Below are 19,426 nucleotides of genomic sequence, written 5' to 3' on the forward strand. Positions count from 1 at the left end.
AAAACATCGAAATCGACGCCATTGGGATCAGCCCTTTAAGTTTTGAGGTTTTGTAGAACAGAATTAGCCACAATGTACTCTTACCATTTGAAAGAAAGAAAGAAAAGACGTTTATTTACAAAACTGTGCCACACATCACATCTTAAAATTAGAGCTGGTTATTCCAGCGTTTTTTTTATTTCGTACCTAACCAGGTGGTTACCAAATCTTTGATGATAGTATTTCGTTGTACAGGGGTCAGCACACAGCCTCCTTCGACTGCCGGCTGTTCAGCGAGCGGTACCCGGAGTATTGCTTCGTGTACGTCTCTCAAGCAGTCACCGGCGCGGTGGCGGACGTCAGGATGGACTGTCTGCCAACTCTGCCTCTGTCAGGTAAATTACTACAAACAAAACGATTGAAAAAATATTCCCCGATAAAAGACGCCCTAAGCACATCATTAATGACTCCGACTATCAGATCATAACTGACTAGCTTATGCTCGCGACTTCGCGTGGACTACACAAATTTCAAACCCCTATTTCACCCCCTTAGGGGTTGAATTTTCAAAAATCCTTTCTTAGCGGTTGCCTACGTCATAATAGCTATCTGGATGCCAAATTTCAACCCGATCCGTCCAGTAGTTTGAACTGTGCGTTGATAGATCAGACAGTCAGTTAGTCAGATAGCCAGTCACCTTTTCTTTTTATATATTTAGATAACGCACCCTATAGCAACACACAAATTCAACCTTATTACAGCGACAGTATCTTCGCCAGCGAAGACGCGGTCTCCGATTTCTAACGTCACCTGGACGTTGACTCACGCTACGACCTCGGGGGCGTACGGACTTACCATGTCCAACCAATCCACCCATCCCGACGTCATCCTAAGCTGAGGTCTTAGGGTGAGACCTATAGAGCGCACTCTGCCCTTGCTCAGACTTAAGACACGGTTAAAACGAGACAGCGTTATATTGCTGGCATAAATCTGTCTCGTTTTGACAGTGACTTAAGTCTAAGCAAAGTCAAAGCACGCTCTATAGATTTCAGACTTAGACAACATAGACAACAAGTAGCTCTTTATGTACCTTGTACCCAGAAGGCGGCGCCGGCGGCTGGGGCGCGTGGTCGGCGTGGTCGGCGTGCCCGGCGCCCGCGCACTGCTCCACGCGCACGCGCAGCCGACACCGCTTCTGCGACTCCCCGCCGCCGGCTTACGGCGCCAAGTTCTGTGAGGTGAGAAAAGCCACCAAAGGTCTTGCCCGTCTTCTGACAAAAAAAAATGTGGAAACGAGCCTTAAGACAGTGCTTCCTTCCCTAAAAAGGCTAACGCTTCCCATCATGACCTAGGAACTAGTAGCGATGAGTAACGACTGTAGGTTCGTAACACACTAAAGTGATATTGGCTTAATTTAAAATCTGAAAAAATATTAATACGGATCATCCTGTTTATATACAAGTAAAGTTCCTTCGTTCCTCAAATCGAATACACGTATTCAATACTCCATCGTTCAATATTTTAGTTTGTTATGGCTTGTTATCTATGGTTGCCAAGATAACCGTGTCTTAGCAACTGTTTGATCAATATTTCATTGTCAATATTTTCCGTGATCGTCACAAGGTTTTTTAAAAGTTTTGTTTTAGTAATTTAGTTCATTTATAGATCATATTTTCATACTAAAATATGGCTCCGAAAAAAGATAAAAATAAGCCGAAAGTCGAAGATAAAACTGCAGCAGTCACAGAAGTCGAACGGACATTCTTGGAACTGCAAATAGCTGAATGCAACAGGAAAATTGCAAGACTTCGAACTGCTGTTGATGAGTATGAAGTGAGGAATGAGGAGCTGCAAAAAGCTTACGACAAGCTTGATGAAGATAGAGCTGATATCATTGCCTACTTAAAGAAGACATTGAACTTGAAAAACGAAGAAAATGCCGAGCTGAAGGAAAAAGTAAGAGGTCTGGAAGAAACGCGAGAAATAGAAACAGCACAGTTCAAAGAAACTGTTACAGAATTAGAAAGAAATTTCATGGTAATGAAGGATCAATTGACGTCTGAAAACAAACTATTAGCAGGAAAACTCAATACTTTGGAGGAATTTAGGGCAATTCGAGATGATTTGATGAGAAAATTTGAAAAGCAAGAACAGGACTTTAAGGATCAAGAAATGAAATACAAAAGAATTATTTATGACGCCGAAAAGAAGTTTGTGATCGGAAAAGATAAATTGAAAAAAGAAATGGAGGGTCGTTTACTTCAGTTGGCTCAAGATTTTCAAGATGCTACGGAATTGAGAATAGCAGCGTCTACGCATCGAGTTATTAGAGAAAATATTGCAATAAATAATGAATTGGACAGTATTTTGACAACTCAAGCAAAGCTAGCTGATCAAAATGAAAAATACAAAGAAAGTGAAAGAGCTGCAAGAATCGCTATGGAACTGGCTGAAGAAGAAAGAGATAAAGCCATTAATAAGAATGTTGTGCAACTCAAGGTTATCGATCAGTTAACTGCAGCGTTCCAAAATATTAGAAAAGAAAAAGGTATATTCGAAAAGAAAAATTATGATTTTGATATCCAACAAGCCAAAATACAAAAACTAGTCAAAGAAAATGAAAACCTCACTTTGCAAGTACGTATACTAGAGCAAAATTTGCATGCTCGAATGTGTGATCAAAATAAAGCTTCAATGGAAGCGACAAAAGTATTCAAAGAGTGTGCAAAACTAAAGAAAATATTAAGAGAAGCTGGAATTGCTGTACAAGCAGCGTTGAAGCTCGATAAGTGGGCTAGCAAAGATCCTACTAAAGAAATAATGGATAGACAAGCTTTGTTATCACGTTTGCTTGATATAATCACTCAATATCGCGAAATACAACAAGCTGAGTCTATTGATACTTTGGCTTCGCTTGGTAGAGTGTATGAAGAAGGCGATCTCGGGTTTATACCAAAGCCAACAAAAAGAAAGTCGATGTTATCTCCTTCTGTATCTGTCACATCCAAGGAGTCTGCAAAAGAAGAAAAACGAGTATCAGAAGTTTCAATGGTCTCATCGACCTTTGAAAGTATAAAAACTATTCCAAGTATTACACTCGTTCCTCCATCTACTGAACCTCCAGCGGCGGCAACGGGGAGCATAGCATCGTTTGCGACATCAACAAAATCTAGTGTGAGTTCGAGTGAGAATGAAACACAAGAAGTAGTGCCTGAAAGTGAAATGAGTATTAGGCAAAAATTAGAGGCTAGTAAATTGGAGATTCAAAAGTCTATACTAAAAGATCTTCAGTATTCTCAAATGGCGTTGGAATCACAGGCAAAGATGGCTAGTAAAATTCATGTTTCCAAATCTGTAATAATAGAAGAGCCAGGTGGAGTTGTTGAAAAGGAACAAAAAGAAGATGAAGTAGACATAGAACAGAAAGAAGATGAAGTGGAAGAAGAACAGAAAGAAAGCAAAGTAGAGGGTGAACAGAAAGAAGAACAAAAACCAGAGGATGAACAGATCGAATCAAAGGAGAAAGAAGAAAAAGGTGAAGATGCTGATAAAGTCCACGAGTCTACTGAAGGCTAGTTTTATAAAGGGAGTTTACTAGTTTTGTTATTAAAAAAACTAATTTATTCGTAATCATGTAATATTTATCAATACAAATGTATTTTTTTATCGATGGTGTTTGAATTAAATGTAACCTTTTAAAATACTGATGAGTTTATTAATTTGCCGATAAATTAAACAACAGTGTCTGTTATGCTTCACTGTTACAATACACATAACATAACAAATGCTTATTTCTCAAAATATGGAAGATGACATGAAGATGGGGACTTGGACCTTATCTCCAATGTCATCTCGTACATAATTTTTAACTATGCCAGGAACCTTCACGCAAGTGCCAACAGCAACTGTACATAGTTTAATTCAGTCGGATTACATATGATTGCGATTGCGTTCTATCAATAAACGACTCGCACGCCACCTATTGTATATTTTTTGTACTCTGGTAGAAACTTTTACGAAAGTGCCAATAGTAACTGCATAAAATTTCTACTCAATCGGATGAAGGATTTTAATTGGACCACTGAATTGGAGATAATATTATTGTACCGATCGACCAAACATAATTTTTAGGGTTCCGTACCCCCATGGGTGCCTCGCCTCTGCCACGGGACCCTATTACTAATTTGTCTGTCCGTCCCTCCGTCTGTATGTCTGTAACAGGGCTGTACCTCATGAATCTTTGAAATTTTCTATTGCCGCTATAACAACAAATAATAAATTCAAAATGGCCATGTAAGTTGATGACAGATCGTAGTGTCAATCGGGATATGAGGCGGGGGGGGACACCCCGCACACTTGCACGCGTACTATACATAGTGTACGATGGTACGGAACTCTTCGTGTGCGAGTCTGACTCGCACTTGACCGGTTTTTAATTTTTAGGGTCAAGCAGTGGAACTAGCGGCGTGCGAGTGCACCGCTCGCCCCTGGGCAGGAGACTCCTCGATGGTGGTGGCAGAAATCGGCTCCAGGTGCAGGTGCGGCTGTGTGCTGCACCTGGCACCAGCTGCCAGACTCCTGGCAGGTTCTGCCAGAGCTTGCCCTGCGAGATCTTTCTGGCTTTTACAGGTAATTTATATATTCCTCTTCTAGGGTCTCGGCATACTGGTCGTGATCGATTTTTTTAAAAATATTATTCAAGTTTATGATGTTGACTTATATTCCCCTTCCCCCTCCAATTAAGCGTGAAGCTTGTGCTAGGAGTAGGTACGACAATAGTGCAACGGGTGGGGTTTGAATCGGCGACCTTTTTGTTTTCAGTCCGCTCCTTTAACCGTTGAGCTATCGAGGCTCTATTCTGGGTTATGGCTCTCTTAACAATTTATCTTCTGACCAGTTCCTATAGTAATTTAATGAAAGAAAAAAATTGTTACATGCCAAAGGTTTACCATAGATCAGAGTCACTCAGCGGACGATGGAGAGAGCTATGGAGTTTCTCTACTTAATCAAATCAGAAATGAGGAGATCCGTAGGAGAACCAGAGTAGCCGACATAGCTCAACGGGTGCAAAGCTGAAGTGGCAATGGGCAGGGCACATAGTTCGAAAAATCGATAGACATTGGGGTCCCAAGATGCTGGAATGGCGACCTCGTACCGGAAGGCGCAGCGTTGGCGATACGTTTTCTGTCAAAATATTCGATGTACCTACAAGAAGACAATTTGAGTCAAATAGCGAACTTTTTAACTATGTTTCAACCATAGATTTATGAGGAATCTATAGGCCGCGATAGGTTGAGATGGCAATCGGTACCCGCACGTCACCCGCGCTCGCCCGCACCGGGTTAGCTGGGGCTGTGAGGGTGTGCGGGGCGTTCCCTCCCCGATTGCTATTTCACTATGTACGTGCTTTCAACTGTGAGAACTTGTTACTATGAAACAGCAATTCCAATGTCCGAATCGAAATACGCGGTACTGTCGACTTTGTTCAGCTAATTGAACGTGCACGAATATGCAACCATGCATGCATGCGCTCAACTGCTGACTAAGTTACACGGAGTTCACGTGGTCAGGCTATTTGACGGTGAAGCACTCAACCGTTTGAACATTAGGTATTCATATGCAAGTTTAATGAAATTATTATTTTATAGCACATTTATAAAACTGTTTACGTCAGTTATGATGCATGGAATATTAAAATTTCAGGCGTCAAACATAGACAACGACGCAGTAGGCGGCCGAAAGTAATATACATCGACCTTTAGAAGAAGACAGCAGATTTGTAGAGCGTTGTCCCTGTCGTTGAGACCGACAAAACGTCTTAAGGTATGAGTGACAGAGACTACGCACTACAAAGCCGAAAAGTCATTCTAAAGGCCGATGTACATTACTTTAATTAAATAAGTACCTACCTATTTAGTATTTTCAACTTTCAAAGTATGTTTAATATAGGTACCTACCTACCAAGTGGGGTATCATAATATGAAAGGGCTTTCTTTACCTGTACATTCTAAAACAGATTTATATTTATTTTTATGCGTAATAGTTTTTGATTTGTCGTGCAAAATGTCGAAAAAATACGGCTGTATAGTACGGAACACTCGATACGCTAGTTTGACTCACACTTGGCCGTTTTTTTTTGAGGTACGAAACCCTAAAAAGAAAGCTTTGAAAGTATTTAAAAGCTAATGGACGTCTGAGTGAGTCGAGTCACGTGAATGGGCAAATTCTTTGTTCTGGCACGCCCTTCCTTGATCGGACACGTTCAGGAAAATGCGCCGATGAAACCCTGACTTGTGATTTTTAGGTTTTTAGCAGCACAAAAAACTGCGATTGAGAAAACTGGGCCAACGTTTAGATATTTTCTATAAAAAGAAATTGCCTGATGCTTTTCTTCAGAATTACGACTTTATACACGTTTTATACAGAAAGTAGAGGTGTAGGTAAGTATACATGAGAAGCGAGTGGTTCAGTTTATGCAAAGTGAACGCAGAAAAACTCCAAGCATAGCTCTCTCCATCGCCCGCTGTGTAACTCTGAGCTTTTTCTAAAGCTCATAGTTAGCGACTGTCTCGGATCCATAAATGTCATCACTGGCAACACGCACTGTTCGAAGACTTTGGTCTTCAAGCACTGAGGAATTTTTGACGCGAAGACATCTTGAAGCTTCCCGAACACTGCCCAGCCAAGTTTTCTCGCTCTTTTCTCCGGTATACATACCTACTCGTCTACAATTTCGAGTGCAAAGCTCTCAATGATTACTGGGTGGTACGGGGAATGATCATTACACATTTCCGTTTTACTCATGTTCATTTTTAGGCCCTGTTGGGAAACTCGGCTGCTGTCTCATAAACCGTATTTATTCCAATTTTCTCATTGGAATAAGTATAAGATAAGATTTTTACGAGACATTTCACCGCGATTAATAGCCTCATCTGGTGACAGAAGAGCTGGCTCACTTTTTACGCAATGGATCAGCCTGGCTCTCCAGCGCGGAAATGCAGTCAGTATTCTTGGTATTTCTATGCGGGCATGATTTGTATAGTAATTAGATAAGGCTGTAATATTTTCACATTTTCTCATTAATGCATATTGCAGTTTCAGCCATGTTCGTTTTGTTGTCCTAATCTTCAGCAAGCACATACAAGAATGCAATCACGTGCTATCCAAATGTACACGAAGTTCGGAATCCGATTGCATTTGTACTATCCTGAGCTGCAATTCTAATTTCCTATCAGCAAATATTACTCGAAACCTGCAGCATTTCGAAAAGCCGCAATCCAAAGAAATAGAAATAGAAAGATCATCAACATCAATCCATCGCTGACTCACTACTGAGCACGGGTCTCCTCTCGTGATGAGAAGGGTTTGGCCGTAGTCCACCACGCTGGCCAAGTGCAGATTGGTGTACTTCATAGTATTACATAATAATATTAAATACTAGATGATGCCCGCGACTTCGTCCGCGTGGATTTAGGTTTTTAAAAATCCCGTGGGCACTCTTTGATTTTCCGGGATAAAAAGTAGCCTATGCCCTTCCCGGAATGCAAGCTATCTCTGTACTAAATTTCATAAAAATCGGTTAAGAGGGTGAGCCGTGAAAAGCTAGCAGACAGACAAAAAGACAGACACACTTTCGCATTTATAATATTAGTATGGATTTTCAAAATAAAGGATGCTATTCACTAAGTCGTAAATTTCCTTAACTTTCAATACCAAAGTGTGAAAGCACAGATTTATCGTCGCATACCCAGTGCTTTGGACATTTGAGATTTACATGTACCGCAAAGCAAAATTGTGGAATTTTCGGTACATTACAATGGAGAACTTATTGCGATATTTCGGTTACCACCAGCCGAGTTTTTTTAACCGACTTCCAAAAAGGAGGTGGTTCTCAATTCGGTCCCCTTTTTTACATCGATTTTTTCGAGGTTTCTGGGCCGATTTGCAATTTTTTTTAATCAACAGTAAAAGTTTCCGTGGTGGTCCCATAAAAATTCTGGATCCAACTCCTTAATCCTGATGCTGCAGGGTTACTGCTCGCCTAAGTTATCAAGATTCAGGCAGTGTTCATAGTGAATTAATATAAATTTCTTTTCGACACGTGAGTACCTATCGTATGAAGGCGGATGAAAAAATTAAAGCAACTAGAAATCAAAGCTTGAAGCGTATATTTTTTAAGTCTATAGTACGCGACAGGTCGAGATGGCGAACGGGGTGGGGACGCCCCGTGCACCCCTACAGCCCCCGCGCTAACCCGATGTGGGCGAGTGCGGATGATGTGCGGGTGTGCAGGGTGTCCCCCCGCCTCATACCCCGGTTGCCATCTCAACCTGTCGCGTACTAATACGTCATCGTTTCGTTTCATCTTAGGTCACACCAAGTATTATAATTTATAGGTCCATGGTCACACCATCATCTTCTGTGTACGGCAGGGGGTGATTTTGGTTTGTGTCTATAACTAGCTTTTGCTCGTTACTTCATCCATATGAAATTACTAATTATAGCGTATAGCCCTCGGGGATAATATAGGTATCTACCAGGTAAAGAATCATTAAAATCGGTTGAGTAGTTTCAGAGTTTATTGATTACAAACAAACAAATATTTCCTTTTTATAATATTAGTATAGTAAACTAGTAAGTCTAGTAGATATCTATAAAAGGAATCCAAAAAACATGATTTCGACGCTATAGTGTTTTAGATTGTCATACACGTCTCTAAAAGCCACGTTTGAATTTTGCTATAAAAGTTGCCCAAAAAAATTTGCTTTTAAATTTTAAAAGTGCACGTAGAAGCATCGGGAAACATCAGGAAACATCGGGAATTATTGTCGCCAAACTAACGCTCCACTTCTCAAATTTACGATTTCCGTTTTCCGCAAAATGATTGAATTTTCCAGGAAACTAAACATAGCAAGTCGGCGGGAGGCGTTCGTTATCGCCTCTCGTAGACCGACGCAGGCGTTTCCTTTCTCTTACTGCAATCGCCGACTCTGCTGAGTAAATTGATCAAGTGATCTTGATTCAAAAACTACACATTCGTATACTTAAATTGTTGATTAGTTATCATACTTTGCTATATATTACGTCGTAGCAATACAAAAATTGCGGCCTGTGTGCGTAACAAGTCGAATTTCGCAAGAGTTTTGAAGCAAAGCTTCTTAACGGACGTATGGAATCAGGACCAAAGTGGCAATAAGTTTTTTCATTATTACTGTGTACCAATGAGATACCTACTCAATTGAACTTTTATCTATCTACCCTAAGTTTTTAGCTACTTTGTTCGCGTGGACTCTACAAATTTCAAACCCCTATTTCAACCCCATGAGCTGATGCTTACGCCATAATAGCTATCTGTATGCCAAATTTCAGCCCGATCCGTCCAGTAGTTTGAGCTGTGCGTTGATAGATCAGTCAGTCAGTTAGTCAGTCAGTCACCTTTTCCTTTTATATATTTAGATTATCTTGTATACTAAGAAATTGTCTGATAACGTATATCTGGGTCTTTTTGATTGCAGAGACGTTTTGATCACGTGTTCTTTCGGAAATCAGTGGCAAAAAGTTAAAAAACAAATAATAAAGAAACGAACGTGTGAGACAGAGTACATTTACACTTCTGTCAGGTGTTCCACGACACCTCACGGCTTTTAATATGCTACAAGCGTGCTGTGATCTTTCTAAGTGGGTTGAGCCAGCCTATTGATGCTTAGTCGCCTCCTGATTCCTGATAGAATGGGGAAGTTGTGATGGCCCGTGACTGGAGTACTGTAATTCAATTTAACTTGTATTGTTTTAGACATTTTAGATCTACTTTGTTATTTAGTCTGATAATTGAAATCGGAGTGGAGGCAGCGAGTTTTTGATTTCCGGACGATCCGGAAATTGGAGTCACGGTCCGTTATAACTTTATAAAATTTGCAGCGAGTTTTACGTTATCTAAATATATAAAAGGTGACTGACTGACTGACTGATCTATCAACACACAGCTCAAACTACTGGACGGATCAGGCTGAAATTTGGCATGCAGAATGCAGATAGCTATTATGACGTAGGCATCTGCTAAGAAAGAGTTTTTGAAAATTCAACCCCTAAGGGGGGAAATAGGGGTTTGAAATTTGTGTAGTCCACGCGAACGAAGTCGCGAGCATAAGCTAGTTGAAGTCATAATAAAAGAGCTTGGATCTGACCTGCAGCTCGTTCAAGCAACGCGTGGGACTGCAAACACTATTTTATACATGGCATAGTATCAAATATTTTTAAGCATATTTCGTGGCTTAACGACATATTTCAATGTATATAACGGGTACATAGGTACCACGATTAATTATAGGGATTGAATTTTCAAAAACCCTTTCTTAGCGAATGTCTACGTTTGCAGTCAATAGAAAGAAAAGAAAGAAAAAAGAAAGAAAAAGACGTTTATTTATACAATTAAATAAATTAAGTAAATTTATACAATAGCTATCTGCATGCCAAATTATGGGTAATGATGATATCTACAGGGTTACAGGAAAATAGGACACGATCCCGTTAAGGGGTATAGTACAGAATTAAATTTAAAAATCGAAAACTTGTACAGTTTTTGGGCTGTAATTTTAAAATGCTTGAAGTTTTTTTTAGTTTTATAACTGTTTATTATTAACAAGGATATGTACTAGCAAGAAATAAAAAAAAATCTGCTGAAATACATTGTTAATTTTTTTTATTAATTTTTAAAGTGGCAAACACCCTTTTACCAAGACAAAAATAAAAAAATGAATAACTCGAAAACGATACACTTTCGCATAAGCACTTTAGGGGTCGTTTGATAGCTAATGTCCTGTACTATAACCCCTTAACGGGATCGTGTCCTCTTTTCCTGTAACCCTGTATAAGCTGACTGACTGACATAACAACGTACAGCTCAAACCGTACGGGTGTGCGGGGCGTCCCCCCGCCTTATATCTCGATTTCCATCTCAACTTGTCGCGTACTATAGGTAACATTGTACACATTTTGACTAATTAATTATTATTAATTATTAAATTAATGGTAATAATAATTAATTTCGTAAACTTACGAAATTTCATACGAGAGTTTCAAACGCCCCCAGGTCTGAGAAGAGCCTACAACAAACTCATAATATAATAAGCAAACCTCCACTAGGTTGAAATTGTAATAAAGCTATACACCCACAGGCGGAAGACGGTCTCGCAGTGCGGTTGCGGTTCGAGGCGGTAAAGCTGCCGTGCACCGGCCAGGCGCTGAGGGCTCGAGACGGTGACTCTCTGGGCTCTCCTCTGCTGGCTTCTTGGGATGGACCCGATCGATCTGCTGTGGTATGACAACCAGTGTCTCCTTCTTTATCGCCACACTACTAAAGCTAGTAGACAGACAGACACACTTTCGCATTTATCACGAATCATGCTTTTTTTTTAAAGAATATTAGCCATGTTCAATAACTAATATTCCCCTTTCTTCTCCAACTAAGCGTCAGGCTTGTGCTAGGAGTAGGTACGACAATAGTGCAACGGGCGGGGTTTGAACCGTCGACCTTTCGGTTTTCAGTCCACTCCTTTACCGGTTGAGCTATTAAGGCTCTGATCTTTATCATGGTGATCCTAATCCTAATCCTAATAATATTACAAATGTGAAAGTGTGGATGTTTGGGTGTTTGTTACTCAATCACGCAAAAACTACAGGACGGATTTGGCTGAAATTTGGAATGGAGATAGATTATACCCTGGATTAACACATAGGCTACTTTTTATCTCGGAAAATCAAAGAGTTCTCGCAGGATTTTGGAAAACGTAAAACCACGCGGACGAAGTCGCGGGCATTAGCTAGTAGTTTAATAAAACACGTTTTCTAAACAGCAGATTTTTTTAAAATCCGTTATGGTTTACCCCAAGTTTTACGTTACAGTTTTTGTTTTCTCAGGCAGATGAAGTGGAGACCACAACAGACAGCTCTGGCATGATAGAGATCGTCGGTGGCAGACACATCCTAGTGGAGCTGCGGTCAGCAGACACCAGCGAGCGTTGCGCGGGGGGCTTCCTTGCACACGCCATGCAAATTGGTGAGCGAAAAACTTAAATTTTCCCCTTAAATTTTTTTTTCAAATTTATAAATATACTAGACTAGCTGATGCTCGCGACTTCGTTCATTTTTCCGGGATAAAAAGTAGCCTATGTCACTCTCCAGGTTTTTAGCTATACCCATGCAAAAATCACGTCAATCCGTTGCACCGTTGCCACGTGATTGAAGGATAAACCAACAAACAAAACTTTCGCATTTATAATAAGGTATCTCGCAAGCTATCTCTACGCAAGAGAGCTACGTCCAGCTGTGGACGTGTATCGGTTGACGACGACGATTAATCTTCAGATTTATGACTCAATGATTCTAGGGGATCGTTAGAGATGGTAAATATTAGGAAAACTCTTTAAATAAATGTGTCTTCTTCCTGCGTCGCTCCCTCAATTTTGAGGATCGTGGGTCCCCTTTGATATAATCTTTGCTACGATGTTTTTCCATTTCCCTCTGTTTCTTGCCGCGTGGATTGCTGGATTGCATCGCAGATAGGTGTGTCGATCCGCCTCTTTTATTTGGTCTGACCAACGTCTCGGGCTACGTCCGCGGGGTCTCTTTCCTTTGATCTTTCCATTGACCATGACTTTTTCAATATTACTTCGGCATCTTTTCGTGCGATGTGACCGAAGTACTCGAGGGTACTCCTTCTTCTTCTTCAAGTGCCATCTCCTACCGAAGGTTGGCAATCATTAAGGCTAACTGGATCTTGTTTACTGCTGCCCTAAACAGTGATCTTGTACTCATGTTAAACCACTGGCGAAGGTTCTTGAGCCAGGATATTCGTCTACGGCCAGGTCTACGTCTGCCTTTTATCTTGCCCTGTATTATAAGCTGCAGTAGATCGTATTTTGGGTTGCGCATAACATGGCCCAGATATTCGAGCTTTCTCCTTTGCACACATTTAAGTAACTCAGTGGACTTCCCCATTATTTGCAGCACGGTGGTATTGCGTACACGATCTCTCCATGAGATTCGCAACATTCGCCTGTACACCCACATCTCGAACGCCTCCAGCTTGTTGCTCATCGCTTGCGTTAAAGTCCAGGCTTCGACTCCATACAATAAAACTGATACTGATGATCGAGGGTACTCCGCAGAAAATAAATATGTAAGTAGCTAATATTCATTAGAATTTCCGCTTACCATTCTTTCTATCATAGAGCCAATCCGCAACGCATCAGCAGCCTGGGCGTCAGTGAGCGGCGGTGCGTGGTGGCGAGGTGGAGGCGGGGCGAGGGCTGCAGCAGCGGCACTAGCAGCACTTGCAGCGCTCGCGGCACTGCTCCTTGCAGCACACTCGGCACATCGCACCAGGGCGTACCAACGAGCTGCGGACAAGGAGTCTCTTACTGATAGCGATGGTAAGCTTTACTGATAGTAATGGTAAGCTTTACTGATAGTAATGGTAAGCTTAATATTACTGACATCAGAACAATCTAAGACGAGACGTGAAACTTCTTTTCGTCTTTGGAGTTAGAATAGAAATTGATAAAAACTGAGTCGATCAAATTTCAAATCTAGGTACATCTGGACTCAATTTCTACTTCAGTGGACACATGAGACTGACAACGTCAGGGCAGAAGAACGATATCGGAGAATTTCTTAAAAAAACATGTTATGTACAGACGACTTTTTGTCTCTTCCGTTCTGCACTCCGTTTTAGTGGAAATGACCATCTTTTACACAACTTTCCTTTTCTCATCTCCCAACTTTAGTAAATAACCACAATAGACTTTAACTTTAACTAACTAAATTAAACTTGTAACTTTCTAAAGTTATTGTGTCTTTAAGAGGTGTAAGAAGGCAACTTTAGCTGGTGGGCATAATATGGCATTATGGTCTGTCAGTATGATTCCCTCGATTCAGTGTAAAAATAGATTAACATGCAGTTGATTAAATTTCAATGCATCCTTTTGCTTCTTTAAATTGGTGGCTTTATATAGCCTAGCCTAGCTGTGATAGCCTAGTTAGGACGTCCACCTTCTAATCGGAGGTAGGGGGTTCGATCCCGGGCACGCACCTGTAACTTTTCGGAGTTATGTGCGTTTTAAGTAATTAAATATCACTTGCTTTAACGGCGAAGGAAAACATCGTGAGGAAACCGGCATGTCTGAGTTCTCCATAATGTTCTTAAAGATGTGTGAAGTCTATCAATCCGCACATGACCAGGCGTGGTAGACGAAGGCCAAAACCCTTCTCACCCTGAGAGGAGACCCGTCCTCTGTAGTGAGCTGACGATGGGTTAATCATGATGATGATAATACACTAGAATCACCAAATCATCGAATGTTTTTATCCATAGCCTGTTCAGCATCACTGGAGCTCGGAGGTACTACTGCTGGATCAAGAAGCACATTGCTGTCAGAAGTCGTCGGAGGAGGAGTGTCTCTACGCAGACTACTTCCTGGAAGGACTCGTCATACGAGACTGAGGGACTCGGACAGGACTTCTGAACATGTGGAGCAAAGGTTTGACATTCACTTTATTTTAAAGCTTCATCGTTGTTGCAAGGACGTTCTTCGACTGTTATTTTTCTGCTGATCCGATGTAGAGGATCTAATTGAAATTAATTCGTCGACATATTATTGGATAGAACTGAGTGTTATTCTTGTTATTCTCACTTTTATCCAAGAAAGGAGCGGTTATCTCAATAATAGGTTCAAAGATTGAGATTCCTAGAATGTTTTACCTCGCTGTTATATTCTACACATTGCTGAGCTATTTATGGAAGCTTGAATTTACCATTTATGTGCAAATGCTGGTCTGGCACTACAAAAAGCCACCAAACAAGAAAGAAAAACATTGCTCACAAGTGTTTATAGTAATTTAAGTCTCAATAGCTCAACCGGTATAGGAGTGGACTGAAAACCGAAAGGTCGACGGTTCAAACCCCGCTCGTTGCACTATTGTCGTACCTACTCCTAGCACAAGCTTGACGCTTAATTGGAGAGGAAACGGGAATATTAGTCATTTAAAAAATGGCCAATATTCTTTAAAACAAAAAAAATTGCAAGAGTTGATACATACATTATATCCGTAGATTGTTCCAATTTTAATTAAACATGGTTTCTAACGCCAGTTAGTGTTATTTTAACTTTCCTAATGCTTTCCACTAATTATTTAGGGGTAGAGAAAAATTGCCAAAATTCTGTATTTCGTATAATGAAAGAAAATATTAATGAGAAAAACCCAATCATCACATATCTTCGAAACACCACAAAATATAATGAGTCATGACCATATTCTCTAGAAACTAATCAACTATGGCAATAACAAACACCCTTTGCCTCATTAGTGACAAAGCTCGCAACGTCAACAAGTCTATCAATAACAAGAGTCATATAACTAAAGACAAATTGAATATTAACAAAGCAATCAGCACCCCTGTGATGTAAGTACCGAGTACGTGAGCCAACAATGCCACTGGAGCGATCGCAATAATTATACACTCAAGCGTTTCTGAGCGGTATACTTTGTTTGGCGAATCATACGCCTGCTTGAATACGCCTCGAGTTGACTCGACTTCGTGGTTTGATTGTCTTAAAGGTAGACACAGACTTTTAATTAAAAACGGTCATATTCTTCAAGAACTAATAATATTATAATGACAAAAATTATTTGCCTCATCAGTGACAAAGGCTATCTTCAGCAAGTCTATCATCAAGTTCAATTAGCACCGCAAATTGGTTTTCACGGACGGTGAATTTTCACACTTATAATTACAACTTGCTTCGTGAATACTTTCTTTGATTGTCTTATAGGTGAAACCAGACTTTTAATTGAAGAAAACCCAAAGTAATGACTTGGCTCAATGAGTTGCGAACTGAATGGGTGAGCCACATTGTTCGAAGAGTCAATAGAGTTTAGGATCCCAAGGTGCTGGAATGGCAACCTCGTAACGAAAGGGGTAGCGTTGACAGGTCTCCTATTCGTTCGAGTGAGTAAACGAGAAACGAGAAGACCATTGTTTGGTTTGACTCATCAGGCGTTGCGTGTTCAAAGTATGCTTGCACACCATTAATTTATACACGTGTATTAATGAAGGTAGTTTTACCTATTGGTATTCGGAACACACTGTCTTGTCTATCGATTTTCTAAAGAACAAAGATTTCGGGAATCCTTCCGGGAACGTTGCAAACATCAATCAAACTAAGTACTTTTAAAAACTACTGTTTAAAACATAGTTCACTGATTCGAATCTATAGTAGTTTCTCCTTCCTTGTCAATAAATAATTAATATCTGTGTTGAAAATTACTCCTAGAATTTTCTCTATATTTTCTTTTGATTTTTCTTTTTTCCATTAATCTTCAAAAATCTTCCTTTGAATATAGGCTAGCCGCTAGAATAAACAAATTCAGAGAAGAGGGGAACATTCGGATTCGGAGATCTACAAAGAGAGACGCATTCAGTTACCGATTTCGGACAACATCAATCGATTGATATAGAATAGAATAGAATATAACTTATTTTATTCAAGTATACTTATTTTAAGTGCTTTTGAATCGTTAACTAGTTTAATTTACCACTGGTTCGGAATGCCGTTCCTACCGAGAAGAACCAGCAAGAAACTCGGCGGTTGCTCTTTTCATGTGATCAATTTACAATATTATTATACCATACTGTACAAGCAATTGCAGCCCCGTGCATTGCTGAAGCGAGTCAATTCCAAGCTTACTTACCATTTACATATGCGTTGTCACTATATATCCTTCATTTATCTTAAAACCATACAGTTCACAGTTTTAAGAATTTGTTCTTCTGCATCAGGGATGAAGAAGACCAAGCCTCAGATGCTGAAGCAGAAGAAGACAACGTCAGCGTGGCCAGCGTTGGTAGCGCAACCAGTCAAGCGACCGTAACTCCTGAGAACGTATCCTCCAGCAGCGCCCCTGCGGGCACCAGCAGGGACAACGTCGCGCCATCGCCTTTGAGACGGTCACATACTGTGTCTACTTCTCATGTGCCGCAGGTAACTTCCCAAAGTTATTATGACTTCAAGAGGTGCAAGCAGGCATCTTTAGCTGGTTGGGGAAATGGGAGGGAGAGGCACACGATTAGAACTAACATAGCACTTTGAAGCTAATATTTCGCAAACGGATCCTTAAATCAAAAAATAGCTTTCACACACTCGCAATATTTTTGAATAGGGTAGGGGATAAAATTTCTTAGGGTAGGGCATAAAATAAAAATTTATCAAGATTTTATTTTTCCACTTTGCCAGCGTAATTAATATTATACGAATACCCATACCGAATTGCGGCTTTTTCTAGTAATAAGAGTGAGCAATCTTAAGTCTGAGCAAACTCAAAGTGCACTCTATAGATTTCATACTAAGACTCTGAGCTAAGCCACGAACGAACGGACAGACAGATGTCAGAATGAAAATGACTAGCAAACGTTTTACAGGAACTAAATTATACATTTAAGAATTTTATATCTGCACCCAGATCACATCACCTCCTCAACCATCGACGAGTGAAGCTGTGACAGCTGAAATCAGCACCAGTGTGACCAGCGTGAGTGACAGAGACAGCAGCAGTGAAAAGGACCGGGACAGTATGTGGGACAAGGAAACAACTGACAGCAGAGCCTCGTCTTCTATATCCGCTGCTACACTTACTAATGTGAGTTTTTTAACAAACACCAGTATTACCAATGTGAGTGATGGAGAAAGCTGCAGTCAAAATAACCCAGGGACTGTGATTTGATTTAGAGATTGCAATTGCGCCCTAATAGTGTGACGAAGTGTTTAGCTTAGGCTAGCTAGTTTAGAGTGAGGTGGTGGGTTGCTGTGAGGGGTGGTTGGAGGCGACCTAGGTAGGGTTAGGTTAGGTTGATCGTTGTGTTACGTCGATGGTTTCCGTGTGCGATGCGTGAGAGTTACGATCATTGTAATTGAGAACGAATTGTAAAGATCATTGATTAAAGTACCTAGTGATTAATTAGGTACTACGTTCTGATGTCGGCTGAGGATTAATAATAGTAATTATCGGTCATCCTTCTCCCTCCTCGTACTTGTTGAACAAGGACAGCACTAACAATAGAGCCTCGTTCTCTATACTCTCTTCTACTCACACGTCAAGTGTTATGAGGTATCAGGGGTCTGAGGCGGGGGGACGCCCCGCACATCCGCACTCACCCGCGCTATTCCGCACCGGCTTTCTTCATTTTCTGAGACAAAATCATAAAAGATCAAACTGCGCGTAACTCAGGATTTTTTTAAACTATTGTATTATGTTGTAGGGTTGGTACTCACCAGCGTTAAGTGGTGTATCGTCAGCAAGGATCCGCGACAACCCTAAGCACACGAAAGAGAGCTGCAATCGGAGACTGCTCCGTTCAGACCTGAGCCTAACTTCACACCCTGAGATGGAGATCGACTATTATGACTATGAAGTTAACAACGCTGGTATGTGACAAAGTTTTTTACTTATACCATACATTAAACGTTACCATAATACCATACCATAGAATATACATTTTTACCGTCATAGCTCAACGAGTTTATCAGTTCTCCCCTTCAATTATAATATGGGTACATCTTCTAGGCAAGCGCGCTCCATCTTAGGCTGTATCATCACTTGCCACCAGGTCTGATTGGAGCCAAGCGCTTGTCTATAAATAAATAAAAAAGGGTAGCGAAGCTGAAATATGCTGGCTACATAGTTCAAAAAGCCAAGGTGGTGGATCAGCCTCAGACCACAAGTGAGGTGTTGGCAATCCTTCACTATACCTTGTTCAGAGAGTTGAGCTATTATAGAACGCTCTCTCTTGCACAGTATATGTATAGAATGAAAACACAATTAGAATGAAAAAAACACATTATACAGTACTTGTATATAATTGAAAAGGACGCACGTTGATTGTGATTGGTCAGTAGGTGTGATCATTCCTTGAAAATATAAAAATGTGTTTATAACCATGAATGACTCAGTACAATCAATGCGTATAGTTTGTACTCGTCTTTCGGTTGAATTATTTGCTGACAAGTATTAATACAGCATAAAAATAGATCTACCATTAAAATTATTGCGAAAAAGTTTAAGAATCTTAGCTGCTGCTATTTGCTTAGCTGCTAAACAAATGGTATATCAGCCATACCTTTAGCTGGTTTTTGTTGGAAATTGATATGATACGTTGTTTTAGGATCTGTACCAGGCTCCTACTTGGGAATGGACCCCGCGTTCTTAGTCTGGATACCACCGATAGAAGAAGGCGATATTATCAAGGAGATTGATGAAACGAAAGTACCTATTTATGAGGTAACATAAATTTTTGTAACTAATCACGCACTATTTTTAATACACTTTAAAACTTTTAACATAGAAAACTATATAAAAAGTTTTTAAGTCGCTTATGTTTTTTTGAGATACGTTC

The 19,426-nt window shown here is 40.4% G+C and overlaps 2 protein-coding genes across 5 annotated transcripts in view; both read left to right on the top strand.

Moving 5' to 3' along the window:
- gogo (golden goal) overlaps positions 1–19,426 on the top strand; it is a 209,201-nt gene that overhangs the window by 185,274 nt on the left and 4,501 nt on the right. For 2 of the 4 annotated variants that reach the window (XM_069501712.1, XM_034973230.2), the window contains exons 7-17: positions 235–374; positions 1,081–1,217; positions 4,423–4,608; positions 11,154–11,294; positions 11,896–12,034; positions 13,209–13,409; positions 14,351–14,516; positions 16,817–17,018; positions 17,497–17,673; positions 18,293–18,458; positions 19,196–19,311. In XM_069501712.1, the coding sequence (XP_069357813.1) occupies positions 235–374; positions 1,081–1,217; positions 4,423–4,608; positions 11,154–11,294; positions 11,896–12,034; positions 13,209–13,409; positions 14,351–14,516; positions 16,817–17,018; positions 17,497–17,673; positions 18,293–18,458; positions 19,196–19,311 (1,771 nt within the window). The remainder of the gene's footprint in view (positions 1–234; positions 375–1,080; positions 1,218–4,422; positions 4,609–11,153; positions 11,295–11,895; positions 12,035–13,208; positions 13,410–14,350; positions 14,517–16,816; positions 17,019–17,496; positions 17,674–18,292; positions 18,459–19,195; positions 19,312–19,426) is intronic. The other 2 variants (XM_069501714.1, XM_069501713.1) reach the window with 2 other exon arrangements.
- LOC117986399 (cilia- and flagella-associated protein 157) lies at positions 1,239–3,682 on the top strand. Its single transcript, XM_034973231.2, has one exon. It carries the CDS (start codon positions 1,666–1,668, stop codon positions 3,553–3,555), a length of 1,890 nt encoding a protein of 629 aa, XP_034829122.1. The 5' UTR covers positions 1,239–1,665; the 3' UTR covers positions 3,556–3,682.

The sequence above is a fragment of the Maniola hyperantus genome, chromosome 11 (assembly GCF_902806685.2).
Source record: "Maniola hyperantus chromosome 11, iAphHyp1.2, whole genome shotgun sequence".
Classification (NCBI taxonomy): domain Eukaryota; kingdom Metazoa; phylum Arthropoda; class Insecta; order Lepidoptera; family Nymphalidae; genus Maniola; species Maniola hyperantus.

What these genes read in the sequence shown, in the direction of transcription:
- LOC117986399 (XM_034973231.2), top strand. Translation starts at nt 1,666, where the DNA reads ATGGCTCCGAAAAAAGATAAAAATAAGCCGAAAGTCGAAGATAAAACT.